This window comes from Stegostoma tigrinum, chromosome 28 (genome assembly GCF_030684315.1).
Source record: "Stegostoma tigrinum isolate sSteTig4 chromosome 28, sSteTig4.hap1, whole genome shotgun sequence".
Taxonomy (NCBI): Eukaryota; Metazoa; Chordata; class Chondrichthyes; order Orectolobiformes; family Stegostomatidae; genus Stegostoma; species Stegostoma tigrinum.
This window is the reverse complement of record NC_081381.1, coordinates 23,174,011-23,188,786: the sequence shown is the minus strand read 5'-3', so window position 1 is coordinate 23,188,786 and position 14,776 is coordinate 23,174,011. Positions and strand designations below refer to the sequence as shown.

At 37.1% G+C, this 14,776-nt stretch overlaps 1 protein-coding gene across 1 annotated transcript in view; it reads right to left on the bottom strand.

The window, feature by feature from the left end:
• Positions 1 to 12,043, bottom strand: part of skia (v-ski avian sarcoma viral oncogene homolog a) — a 185,017-nt gene extending 172,974 nt beyond the window's left edge. The window contains exon 1 of the mRNA XM_048561479.2: positions 10,703 to 12,043. Coding sequence (XP_048417436.1) covers positions 10,703 to 11,611 — 909 coding nt within the window. The 5' untranslated portion in view covers positions 11,612 to 12,043. The remainder of the gene's footprint in view (positions 1 to 10,702) is intronic.
• Positions 12,044 to 14,776: the final 2,733 nt, after the last annotated feature.

Sequence of the window (14,776 nt, the reverse complement as noted above, 5' to 3'; positions counted from 1 at the left end):
GAAATATCAGTGTACCTTGTTCAGTCAATTATATACCTAGTGACCTAATAATCCTTACAACAACAGGAATAAGTTACATTTTAAGCATCCAAAAAGACACAAAATCTTTATAGTATCTTACAATAGGAATGTTCAACAATCCCTTCCACTCTAAATTTAACTACGACTTTGGGTTAGATTCCAAGTATAGTTTAGGCAGTTCATTACTGAGAGGGAAAGTGGAGAACAGTTTGAACAGGACAGACAAAGTGGAATGCTTTGGTGCATTTAGTAGTGAAGTGCCTGAATCAGCAGTGTTACTGGCAGAGGGATCAACTCACAAAAACAGGGACTGATACAAAGCATAAGAAAATATAGACACATTTGATATAAAAAGTAAATATGCACGCAAATGAAATACAGGTTTCTTTCTACAAGCCTCCCACCTAATATTTATAAACATGGCAAAAGAATGTTTCAACTGCCACTTTGCACAATTTTTTCTGTTTTAATGGTCTGAGTACAAGGCGGAAAGCATAATGCACTACAGTGTGTAGTAAAAGCAAGACAACGAATTCTAATAGTCAATTAAAATTTCACACAAATCTTTTAAAATTTACCGTTACTCCCGATTCCAAATCAATGACTCACTGATCAAAACATAAATCCACCCACATCTGAAACAGACTTCTCAATCATTTTATTCTGCTCGATTCTCAAGAATTGATAGTTTTGCACAATTGTTGCAGAATATCTGGCTGGGTCTCACTTGATAAAGAGCAACAGAAATTGGTGTTTTATCTAATCACAAGAAAGACTTTTCCCATTCACTACCGTCCCTCCAACTACCAACATGGGTGTGAGTACATGCATGCAAAGGAGGATAGGATGGATGTGATTTTCAAAAGTCAACCCTTTGGAGCCCAGTCACCTAGCCAGATCAAAATATTGTGATACTAGACACCTATAATTATTCTTAGGGAAAGGACCCTTAAATTAGCTTTCTCAGCAATTTTTTTTCACAAATATAGTTCAAGTTAATATATTTGTAATTGACTGTGTCACTAGGAATTATTTCTGAAAATGAGCTTTATCTCCTGTTGTCAGCCAAAACTAGACTGGACTACCCAAGCATGACTCTCTCCTCTGCTGGAGAGGCATGACAGCCTCACTCAATGCAATTTCGATCATGGATCAAGACAGATGAGAACAAGTATCTATTTGTCTCTGCTCTGTGAATTGGTATTTTACACAACTGTAATTGTGAACAGATTAGTTTCATTGCATCCAATGTATAATTTTAAAAAGACTTTCAATCTTTATTTCATTACAAATTTCATTATAAGAAATTTGCACTTGTCCAAATCAGCTGTCAGGTTATTCTTATGTTAAAACTGCACCAATATTTTCTCAACGTGTTTTGGAATGCACTACAATTTACATTCCACCTTCCTCGTAGAACTTACAATTGCATAACAAGTGGAGATTACTTTCACCATATAAAAACTAAAGCAACCACAAACATTTCAGATATCTTTCATGAATGAATGTACAGAATTTCTATAACCTCGTCTACAAAGCAAGTTCATAAACAGTGCACGTTTGTTGAACATTAGTTACGATAACTATCTATGGTAAAATAATTACAAGCTAACTTAAAACTTCCTCATCAGAAATAGTGATTTGAGCTTCAAGAACACATAATCTGTTTGCTAAGCACAATATTTCACATTAGTAGTCAGGAAATGGTTAAATCTAGCCAGGCTCTGAACTGGAGTCTCTTAAGACATTGATCTGGAAACGCTTGCAGAATCCTGGCAACAGCACAGTTTAAACACAATGCTTTGAATGGGGAACCTTTCATGAGCTGCATGTGAAATGTTACCCTCCTCTTCACTTCTTTAATATTCAAACAATCACACAAAGAAAGAATAGGAGATTGAGATACCTTGGAAATTCAGTAAATCTCTCAATATCTTAGTTATTACAATAATTTCCAACAATGACAGAAAACTTTTCAAATTATGTGGAGGGGAGCAGGTCGAGAGAAAGTAACGTTTCAAATTAGTTACAATTTTTATGTTGAAAATGTGCAATATGGAGTCAAAGATCATGTTTTAATTTTGTCTTGTCCAAATACTTCTAAGGAACATGACCAAAAATGTGAATTTAAACTGTAGAAATGGTCTAAAAGTAATACATGCCAATTGTAATAACAAAAGACTATGTCGTTAAACTATCCAAAAACCATGACCAACAATATAATGAGTAAAATCAGTGGGTACTCCCAAAATTCATGGGGTAAAGTTGTTAAAAATAATTTCTGAATTGAACAGAATTTTACATTTTAGGTTTCTGATAATTCAACACTCAACGACAGTAACTTAGATCCTACATCTGAGCACTTCAAAACTACACAGAACACAAATTACAGGCCTATGCAGAACTGACTGCATGAAGTTCTATAGAAATGGTTTCCACAATATCAAATTACAAGATAAGGCAATTCTATTTTACTGCTCTAATTAGAATTAATTAAGTCTGGACTTCTAGGCAAAAATTAACTCGGATAGTTTCAGAGCAACTGTACGTTTCATCCTTAACATCCTGATTTGAATAAGAGCTGCTAAAAGTACAGTACCATACAGCAGAGAAAGAGCTCATTTGATCCATAGTACCTTAACAGTGTTTCCAACAAGCATTTCAATTGGTCATTCTCCCTTGCACCTTCCCCAAAGCCTTATAAAATTTTCCTCTTTTTAGTGTATATCCAATTGCCTTTGGAAGCTTACTACTGAGTCTACTTAAGTAGAGTTCGTTCATGTAATTAACATGCTACGCGATTTTAAAAAAATCCCTATGATGGATTCTATTTGCGTGATATAAAGTTCATATGTTGTAGTGCTCGTTTGTTGTATATTAGGTATGGTTCCTATGTTTGGTGATAAAATTTAATCCCCTGAACATCAAATTAGACCTAGGGTCCGACATTAAAGGAGAATTATTAACAAAATTGAAAGAACTGAAGATGCTGTAATTCAGAAGTAAAAACAGAAATGGCTGGAAAAGCTCAATAGGTGTGGCAGAATTTGTAAAGAGAAATCAGAATTAACGTTTCAGATCCGGTGACCCTTCCGCAGAACAGAGTTATTCACAAGGTATACTGAGAGATGACAGAATAATAAAGGGAATGCAAAAGGTAGAAAACATAAAAGTTGCAAAGAGAAGATCAATCTACATAAATAAGAATAAAATCATGAAGTTCATCACATAAATAGTATGAGTAGACAGGAAAACCCTACAAATGATACAATTGATGTCCTCATCCATATTTATCTTGCCAACTTACAAAGTGGTTGTGTTGACTTAGTAATGAGAAATAAATCAATGCAGCAATGCCACTTGCTTCTTTCAAAGTACTGATGAATTATAAATAGATACGATAATAAGGTAAATAAGAGAAAATCTGTTGTAATTCATCTTGAGTTGTTAAAGAGTTACAAAAGGGGAAAATTATACAGCATTTTAGCACAATGCAAATACAAAGCAAGGCAACCTATAGAATAAAAAACTCCATAATAGTTTGTTGAAACTGAAGCAATTACATTTAAAATAAAAACACTGCTACATTATATCAACAACTTTTCCCATCCCACACTCAGATCTCACATTGCCATCTGGGATTGTCAGACACCTTGGAATGGGGAAAACAGCATCACCTGGGTTGTATGTTAATACCCCTAGCAACACTGGAATGAAAACTGACATTGCCACACAAAGACCACCGTGGCTGAAGCAGCAAAAGTGTGACAGAATGTCTGGAAAGTACTGTCAGCATGCTGCTGCAGTTAAGAGAATGTTACCAACTAGCGCCATAAACTAACATGTGACTTATAAGCTTATTGAATATCCTCAGCAAGCTAGACAGGCTGGCTACTGATGAGGGTTCGTAATATCGTCCCTGGCAGACACCATTGCATAACTAATTCAAATCAATCTTTAACCACAACCTGCTGAAAGTACGAAGTCATAAAAACAGCGTCACAGTAACTAATGCACAATGTTTTCTGTATGATCATTGCACTACATGCTACAATTTTGGACAAGGTAATAAATAAAAAAAGCTACAATGAGACCACTGTTGGGAAGTCCATTCATTTTCTACTATTTTCGAGTGCTAAAGCTTGTGAAGTTATACAAATAAAATACATGTAGCAAATGCTAAAGCATATCACACTTTTCAAAAATATTAATGATCAAATGTTTGAAAATACTTAATTACTTTTATCTATCCCATGTTCAAAGAGCTTTGTCTTTTACCAAAGAAAACATGACCATAAATATTGTTATACATAGCACATTTTACAAATAAATTAAAAATATGTTGCACATTTTGAAGAAAACTAATTGTGTTTACAGCAAATAATTCTTCCCAATCCATTTAGAAAATAATTCCACTTAAGTACCAAGGGAGGGAAAACTACAGCGTGCATATCGGGGGGCTTTCCTCTTATAGGGGAGATGAAACCTAGTGGACAACTTTTAAGGTAAATATCAAGTGAATGCTTTTTCCCTGAAGAGTATCAACAGTCTGTGGAATTCTCTTCCTCACAAAGCTGTGAAGGCTGTGGTCACTGAATTTATTCGAGTCAGAGATAGCTTAAGAATTCTGATAGACAAGGTTTACAGGGGCAAACAGAAATCAGACTTTATCAGCCATGATCTTAATGAATGGCCTGCTACTGCTCCTAAGTACTTCATTCCTAGACCAGCAAATTTCCCTCAACACAAAAACTCCAGTCAAATTTATATGGACATAGTACGAAATTAAGGATGGAATGGATGAAATAAAACAATAGGATTTCTGTGATGGTCCTTTTGTCATTAAACCGCAGGATGTAAACATATAAATGTCATTTAAATAAAAAATTAAACATGTACTGTACCCCAGTGTGATTAAATGTAATTATTTCATCCATAGATGTGTTTAGGTGTCCATCATTAGAGGAACATAATATATAGTTACTCGTTCCATTCCACAACTTTTATGGATTAAAAAAATTTATCAAATATATGACACAGAAACCAGTATATCCTTACACAATGTCTGTTAGAAGACACTACTGAATAAAGTATGATGCAAAACTGAATCATAAAGGCCAGGAGATGACAGGTTAGATTGTCCAGTCTAGGTTTAGTTACATTATCTTAGTTAACCATTGCATATCACCTCGATGTCCTACATAACAGGACAAGGAAAACCCAGTCACAAATCGAGGTACTGATATTTAGCTTCTGATCTCCACTGCAAAATGTGTTTGCATAGATATCAGGTGAGGAGAGGATGAAAACTGACTGCTGATGTCCTAGACCAATTGGTCCACAAACACTAGTTGTCTCATCTCAAAAATGAGGAATGTCCACTCCTACACCTGTGGGCTTTTAATACCCATGTGGTTGTACCTCACCAAAATGCACCAATTGCAAAAAGGACAAGACACAATGGGAAGAACCAACTAGCTTTCCAGTACTCTTCTGTAAGCTGAATAGAGTTACACTGACAAGAAGCATCTTCTGAATCTTCACCAAGTGAACATTATTCATTACCCAGTTCTGTTCTTATTTGACATACAATACTAGCAGAACAGTCAGCAGAAGCTGGAATCCTGGCACGTCACTTTAACTATGTGCTAGAGGTTGGTATTTTCTAAAGTTGCATTAATAAGTAACAAACAAAACTTACAATACTATCCATGTCATTCAAATACAATAACAAGATCTTGTATTAATAAGGATCTTAACTAAACTTGAATTTGTTCGTAGCATGTACCTCTGATCACAAGTAAAACTCACACAGAGTCACCATCAATTGATGAATTTATTTTTAAAAAAGATTAGATCTCAGGTTCTTGGGGATAGAACAGTGTGATTCTGAAAGACTTCAGGCAAGTTAACAATCTAATGTATACTGTCCACAATAAACTTCCAAATTCCCTTGGAGCTATCACATTGGGCTATCAAATGACAGTCCTCCTCAAGAGATTAAATAAAGTTGACATATTGACATTAATTTCCAAAAGGCATTTTATTACAAATATTACTGAATAGGAATGTACAGTACTTCCAGTCACAAGATGCCATAAAGGATGATGGAGAATAGATTTTTTTTTGATGGCCAAAGAAAAACATGTTTTTTCCTCTAATTTTGAGAATCCATATTAAACCATCAATGTTCTCCTTTAAAAGAAAATTTCAGCATGTATTTTGGTTTAAAATGTAGTCCCTTTAGATCAGTATGACTCCAGTGTGCTTGACGACTAATAATCCTCACGTATGCCTCTCACTGACAGCAAAATTGCAGAGACAGTTAAAAATATTCTTATCATCCCATCATGCAGACAAGCTTAATCAATATATGAAAAACCTAAAAGAACAAATTCATGATTTAAAAATGTCAGTTTTTTTTAGGGACAATAAACTGTTAGCTGTATTCATGATACTAAAAATACTAAAGGGCATCATTTTTTGAGAAAATTGAAATTACTGTGTTTCAGTACATGTCCCAAACAAACAGTACAAGAAATTACTACTAAAATTAAGAACATACAATTTAATGAAGCAATTCATTTAACCTGTTAAAAAGTCAAAACAGTTTCAAACATAACACAGACAGGAGCATAACATGATTTATTTGTTGGCAAATTCTTCTGTTTCTTGTCAAACTACCTAAGGATGCAAATTTCACAGTTTTGATGGGTCTGCAGAAAAGTAGTAAATTATCAGCAGATGTGCCACATAATTAATCTGATGTACTTCACACATGAACCTAGCTAATTAAAACCCTACATATAATTGACTTCATTTACATATCATTGAAGCTTCACAACAATTACAAATTCTTTAAATACATCTGTACAGTATATGTTCCGAGGAACATACCACCAGAATAAATTTTTCTTTGTACTCGATTTAAATACAAAAATCTTCAACCAAGATAGAGCAAGTATTATACATCAGAATATCTTAAAAATGCATTGAAAAGGGCACATACATTTAGAATTAACTAAACATTAATGTATCTTGTTATGAAGCTTTCAATTTGTTTTCAAACTTACTCTTGATTGTATAAAGCTTAAGAAAATTTCAAACTGCACACTAAACTGTGCCATACCTTTCAATAAAACATTGATGGCCTGCTAAACAGGTAAAAAAACTATCACCCATAACACAAATCTTAAGACATTTTTATTTCAACACACAATACAATTTAAAACATTTGAACTATCCAATACAAACCTACCTTATGAACTAAGGTAGTTCAAAATGTTACAGTTGGATCATTCAACTCTAAAATCGTAACTTAAAATTTGGCATATAACTAGCCAAATTATCAAAATGTTTACTCTCCATTCAAACTTCAGACTCACTGTGAATTGATTTATATCTAGATATATGACAACATCCTGCTGCTTGGAGTATAAGCTACCAGGAGATAGCAAAATAACTTTCAGTGACTTCCTGGACCATGATAATCAGAAACCTACCTTTTGTTTTACTTTTACTAATCTATGGCCGTATTACAAATCCACAAGCTTCTGTATGCAAGGTTACACACCATGCATATTTATCCTAACACAGCGTTCTCTAATAATCAGTGCAATTTTAAGAATACGGAAAATTACGTTTCATTTAATGGGTGCCTATTAATTATTACGAACTCATAAAAAAGGACTCCTGAAAGTTTGCAGGAGAAGCACTTCTTTTTAAATCGATCACGTCCAAGAAAATTGGCGGGAAACATTCCAAAGCAGCGCGTGCGGTTTGAGCACGGACCGGGCTGAGCTCGAGGCCCCGCCTGCTCCAAGTGTAGATAACAGTCGGCGTGCCACGAACGCCCGGTACACGGCCAAAACAGAGAGCCCCACCTCGCCACTCGCCCCAGCGGCTGAAGGCGAATTTACAATCGTCTGTTCGTTTCCCACTGCACGGAATTTGTCGATTAGCTTCCTTTCGGTGCGAGGGCATTAGGAGGAGGTATCTTGCCGACAATCTCGACGATTTGTCTCTCAACTGGTCAGCAGGTAACTGACTCCGTTGAAAAAGAAAAAAAAGGTCAGGACATCTGATTGCAAAAAAAAGGGTAAGATGACGATGGCATTAAACGATATACACAGGCTCCAAAGCGCCTCATTTTGGACCACTCACCGTGTATTGAACGGAGATGTTTTCGTCCTAAATTGTTAAAGTGTGAAGGCGTTTGTAAATGGGGGGGGCGCGAATCAGCTCTCGCACTGACCATGCGCCATTCCAGTCAAGATGGCGAACACATGGCTGGATTTGTGACGTCAGAAGCCCCGGATCACCTGACTGTGAAAAAATCTCACTGCTTGCGCTTGTATTTCGAAAGGGTCACCTGACTTTTGGTATTGGTGGGAGAATGAATTGGACATGGACAGTCCTTTGTGCAACCGTAACATCTGAACATTGTAAAATGTGTAAATAAGCGTAAAATGGATGGTACAGATGTATTTAAGCCACTGTTCTTCAGAAATTAATCATTGCACATGTGGCGCTAAAGCCTCTTCGGACTTTTTCCCTTTCCCACACCCACCTAAAATTATTGGTTGTGAAAGGAGAGGTTGAATAGATGTATATTTAAGTTAAAACTGCCACAAAAACATATAATTTGGTGTGTCAAGATTGAATATTATTTTGCACATACCCGCCATAAACCTTTACGTTTATGGAAGGAAACTAATTTCTGAAGGCATTTATCCCGGTCAATCTCGAGTTACATCAACAGGTGCGTGTGAACTCAGGCAAAATTCAAGTCTATTCTTGACAGAAGTCTGACATTCCTGATTTCTCATCACTCCTACGCATTAAGTTCTCCGTCGTTTCACAATATCCACACAAGTCTCATTAACCACAACTTCCTGCCTTTACTGCACGCGATCTATACTTTTTGGCGGGACCTTCCCGTTTGCACGGCGAAATGTGTTGTTCATGGACTTCCAAGCTATCAAAGGAATCGCTTTAGCAAAACTCTGATGGATATCCAAGTAATATTAAGAATCCAGAATCTTCATGGATTGATCTCCAACAGAACAGCTTCTGGAATTGCCCCTTTAAAACTTGTAGAAAATATGGTTTTGCTCATATGGCACTAATGGTACTTTATTTTCTCTTAAATGTCTATTTTCTTGCATTACTTAATCATGTTCGTTTTTGCAGATGCATATAAAACCATCCTTCGTAATGTATGAGCTTAGTTCTCAAACCTTCAATCAGATCTTTAAATCAATTTTTACACAGAAATTAGTTTTTATTACCAAAAACACTGCAACAACTTTTTTTAAACTGAACTGTTCTTTCGGAAGCATATCTCCTACAACGACTTAAGCAATGCAATCCGATATTCCTTGGCACAGGTCTTTTTTTCTGCTTACTAAACTGTCTGTAATTGCCCAGGTAATATGTACAGTATTACAATAGGAACAAAAAAATCCAAAAGCGCGAGGGATTGAATAGGTACATTGACGATTTTGCTGTTTGACTTTCAATGTGCCGAGTATGCCTCATCGGCTTTTTAAAATTCGCAACAATTGATGCAAATGAACTGTTGAGCGTTTCCTTTTCAATTCAGTCAAGAGGTAGCCAAGGTTCACGGCCGTAACCTTTACCCACGCACAAAGAACAATCAATGCACTGTCTGCTATCTTCTCTTTGGAAATCAGAATGAAATGGGGTGGGATGGGTGCTGTTAGAGGAGAAAAATATAAAAATACAAACTTGTTTCATTTTTGGATGAACTATGGAATGAAATCCGAATTGATAGGTAAATAACGCACTTTGAGGTAGGAAAGTTTGTGATCTTTCCCGGCTTTTGAAGCGCAACATTATGGTAGCGTAGCTTCTTGAACAGTTTAGTTTTATAATTTGGAATAGATTGTCTGGACAGATTCAGTTTTTATTCTTAAATCGCGTCTATGTTTCCAATTGAAACGTTAGCAAACCTAAGTACAGCTATGATCATGTTGAAATCTAGTTTGAGTATAGAACGGATTAAACAGCTTCCCCAGTTTGCCTTTCGGCATTAAATCTCCTCAAGATCTGCTAAATTGATGTGGATTGGATAAAACACTGCCCTACACAGGCCATGCCTTGGCAGTTGTTCACAGAGTCAGCTCTCTCCATACAAATGCACATCTCACAAAACCACTCCCACATATTAGTGAGCAACGAAGCACACACCCTTGTCTGAAACTATCACATTGAACAGCCCAGTCAACTTAATGCTTCAACTTAGCACGTCATTATTTATAATGGGAAACGATTAAAATACATACACCTTCAAGTATTTAATGTATCATACATGATTTTAAAACCTCTCCGCCAAGTGAAGGGAAAGTACGTTGAGAAAGAGGTTCAAACACATAATTTCCACAAATTTAAAGAGAAACAAACTTCCAGAAACTGTTTATAGTACCATTACACCGGCATATACAGTATCGATACCTATGAAACCGAGAATTAATGATTTAACCTTTATTAAAGAATTGAGTTTATTGCGTTCAGTTCTGAGTCATGTTTGTAGTGCCTATTATTGACATTGAGAAACAAGTTAAAATATTAACCTTAATGTATTAAAAGCTCTGTACCGTAAACAGTTAACTTATAATCTATAAAAAAACTATGCGTCTTAAGTTCTAAAAACGCTCACCCTCGGTGCTTTTCTTTTGTATTTGTTGCTGTAGTCAAATCTTTCTTTCATTTCATCCAGTAATTGTTCCAATCGTGCCTTCTCCTCTTTTGCCGTGTAATCCTGACTCAAAAGGACATAGGCTCTCCAGTTGGCCGAATCGAAACCCCAATGGCAGGTTCTGTTTTCCAATGATTTGTGCGAGTGTACTACGAATTTGTGAGGAGGATACATCAGCCTACAGTCCATGCATTGGATACATGCAGCATGAGGATTACCGTACAATTCAGGCACAAAGAGTCCCTTGCACTTTCCAAAACACTCATGGTATACTTTGAAGCTTTTCTCTGTGATCTCTAACTCAATGGTGCTTGAGTATTCTTTTTTGCAATGGGGTGGGTAAGTTCCTCCATAGAGTAAGGCATTGCAAAGCCTCTCTGCGTCTGTCTTAGTAATTAAGCCACAAGATGGGGCAGAGAAGGGCAAGATCCCCATGACTTTCAAAATCTCCAGCTGGTCTGCCGTGCATCGAGAGCAGTAAATATGTAATTCATCGCATACCGAATTGATCTGTTGAAGGGAAAAATCTCTAAGGACGGAGTTCAGAATTTGAGGCAAGCAAAGCCTCTTCTCCCCACCAACCACGAAACAAGAAATGGTTTCCCCCTCCAGAATAGTCTCACATCTCTCCGTTGATCGGTCCGATGGGATGAAAAGGGGTCCTGGCATGACAGGAGGGGGCTGTATGGGTAGGTGAATAATCTGATCTGTTTCCTTCCCAGTTTCCTTTTTGTACATCATCTCGTGAGCCCATCGAGCAGAGAAAGCTGCGGGTCCTCCAAGCGAACTCATACTGCTGAGATGAAACTGCTTTAAGGTTTGTTGGAGTCCTGGGTGAGGCTGAAAACTAGATCTTGGTACAGTCTCCATGATTTTTGGCCCTAAAAAGCACACCCGTTTTGTATAAAATCAACTGAATCCTTTAAAAAGCCACGGCGTCCAAGTTTATCCCACCACCGCGTACAATATTAAAGTAGCTCATGAAATCCAGTCTCTAAGCGTGTTGTGTTTCTGCAGCACTCTTACGTTCAAACATATCCACAATCGTGCCCTTAAAAAGATCTTCAAGCAAATGCTGGTTAAACCAGTCCTTCGAAATCCAGTCCCCAATTGGTTTTAGACTGTACTTTGTTTCTTTTTTCTTCTTTTCAATCCTCTTTTACGATCTACAAGCGTAAAGACGCGGCACATCCACACAATACGACCTTGCAGCTCAGACTGTCTTCTCCCCTCTGTTTGTCGGCGTCTAGGTCAGGCATTGAATCTCAGCCAAGAATGCGTCTGACTCCCCCAGGGCTCTTCCAGGAACCAGCACACTGCCCACCGATTTCAACAGCAGGCTACAAACATGCAACAATTGGTTTCACAAACCAATAGCTTTTCAAACTGCCACGCGGAAGGGAGAGATTTTTTTCCAAAGTTCACTAGAAACCATTAATAACCGGGATTGGTCGCTGGCAGCTTCTTCTACAAAACACGTTCTGTGGTTTACAGATCGTCAGTTTGATCTAGTATAACGTAAGCGGGAGGGGTTTTTTGTCGTAAGCTGGACAATTCTACAATAAGTATTACTGTAACCTTGCGTTAATGAATAATTTTAAGAAATGCAATACACAGAACTCCATTTGTTTTGTTTTTAACATTATAAACTTTTGTTCTTTTTACATTATAAACCTTGCATGTACCAACTGTCTTGGTAAACTTTTGGTTTAGTGATATTTAATAGCAATCTGAGTTCCAAGTCAGATAAAAATTTTTTCTGAGGAAGGGTCCAGACCCGAAACATCAGCTTTCCTGCTCCTCTGATGCTGCCTGGCCTGCTGTGTTCATCCAGCTCTACACCTTGTTATCTCAGATAAATGTGGGTTCAACTTTCCAGAATTTCAACACAAAAGCTCGACACGCTTCTTCAATGCTGAAGCTTGATGTGCTGTCATAGGTGCTGACTTTTGGATGAGATGCTGGAATGAGCCCCCACCTGTCCTTTCAGTGGTGGTAAAAGATCGCTTTGCATTATATGAAAAGCAGGAAACTTATTCCTGGCCCATATTATGTCTCAATTAACATCACATTTGATGAAGAATCGCCAGATTTGAAGTGTTAATTCTGCTGTCATCCTACAGATGCTGCCAGACCTGCTGAGTTTCTCCAGCAATTTCTGTTTTTGGCACAAAATGTATTATTCTGGTCATTATCATTCAAAATACAGGTAGTTCATTGGCTGTAAAAGACTTTAACTTATCTGGTATTGTGAAGGTGCTATATAAATGTAAATCTTCTCATCTAACAGTTGTGTAATGTTGGGACAAACTCCAATTGAGTGTTGTCATTAAGATAACAAGGTGTAGAGCTGGATGAACACAGCAGGCCAAGCAGCATCAGAGGAGCAGGAATGTTGACGTTTTGGGCCGAGACCCTTCTTACTATCTCTTGAGTATTGTCATTTATCACTTCCCAGAATTATACTAGACAAATGACAGTGCCACAGTCAATGTATAATGTACACATGTTGTATAGGTGTAGTGAAATTTAACTCTAATGTAATTAAAGTTTGAATAAATTGCTGCAATTTGCCATCTTTGAATATATTTTCTTAATTATAGTGACTGTACCAATCTTTATGTTATCAGGCAATAATGCAGGAAGCGATAGGTGCAATTTTCAGTCTTTGCTGAATTAGTGAAATTCATCCAGCACAGTAAAATCCTCATTCCACAATCAACCAAAGCCTTACTCCTTAATTCCTTTTCGGTCATCTGGGTGTCTAATACAAGCAGAATCCAATCACAGTACTTCAGGATCAGAAGTCAATGAAAAATCAACAAGATACTGCTCTCTGTTTACTCAATTTAGAGTACGCACTCTTACTTGAATAGATATGCCTGACTTAGCCAAGACCAGAAAGTTTAGATCATTATGACAAGTGCTTAGAAATTTCCATCTGTGAACAGCATATTAGAATTCAACTAGCTAAATAATAACTTGAGAAATAGCATTAGATCTAGGTCATTCAGACTTTTGAGCCTGCTTCACTGCTTAATAAGATCATGGCCGATTTAATCTGCCCTTAACTCCACTCACTTGGCTGACTCCCATAACCTTTAACTCCCTTGTCTGTCCAAAATCTGTCTAACTCAATTTTGAACATTATTAAATTAGCCAGCTTTATCAGTTAACGGAGAAAAAAATTCCATAAACAAAACCCCATTCTCTGAGAGAAAAGAATCACATCCCTGTCTTAAGTGGGATGCCTCTTATAATTAAACTGTGTTTTGGACATGCTCAAGAGCATCAAGTTCCGAGAAGTGATGATCATCAACATCTGACCTTGTCCACCCATGTTGATACAACCGTCAAGAAAGCACAAAAACGCCTCAACTTCCTCAGGAGGCTCAGGAAATTCAGCATGTCTGTAAAAACTCTTATCAGTTTTTATAGATGCACCATAGAAAGCATTCTAACCAGATGAATCATGGCTTGGTATATGGCAACTTCTCCGCCTAGGACTCCAAGAAACTACAGAGAGTTGTGAACACAGCCCAGTCCATCATGCAAGCAAACCTTCCATTTATTGACTCCACCCATACCTCTCACTGCCTCGGAAAGACAGCCAACATAATCAAGGACCTCCCACCCCGGTTATAATCTCTTCCAACCTCTTCCATCAGGCAGAAGATACAAAAGCTTAAACATGTACCACAAGATTCAAGAACAACTTCTTCCTCACTGTTATTAGACTGCACTCAAAACAAAACTTTTCACTGTATCTAGGTACATGTGACAATAATAAATCAAGTTAAATCAAATCCTCATTCTAGCTTCCACCAGTGGAGGAAGCATTCTCCCAGAATCCACCCTGATAAACTGTCTCAGAATCTTATGTTTTTTGATAAAATCTATTCTCATTCTCCTAATTGCCATGGGAATTAACATAACTTGGTAGACTTGCTCTTTTAAAACAAATCCTTCATCCTAGGAATTAGTCAACTGAACCACCTCTAAACAGATTTCAATGCAAATGTGTCCCTTCTTAAC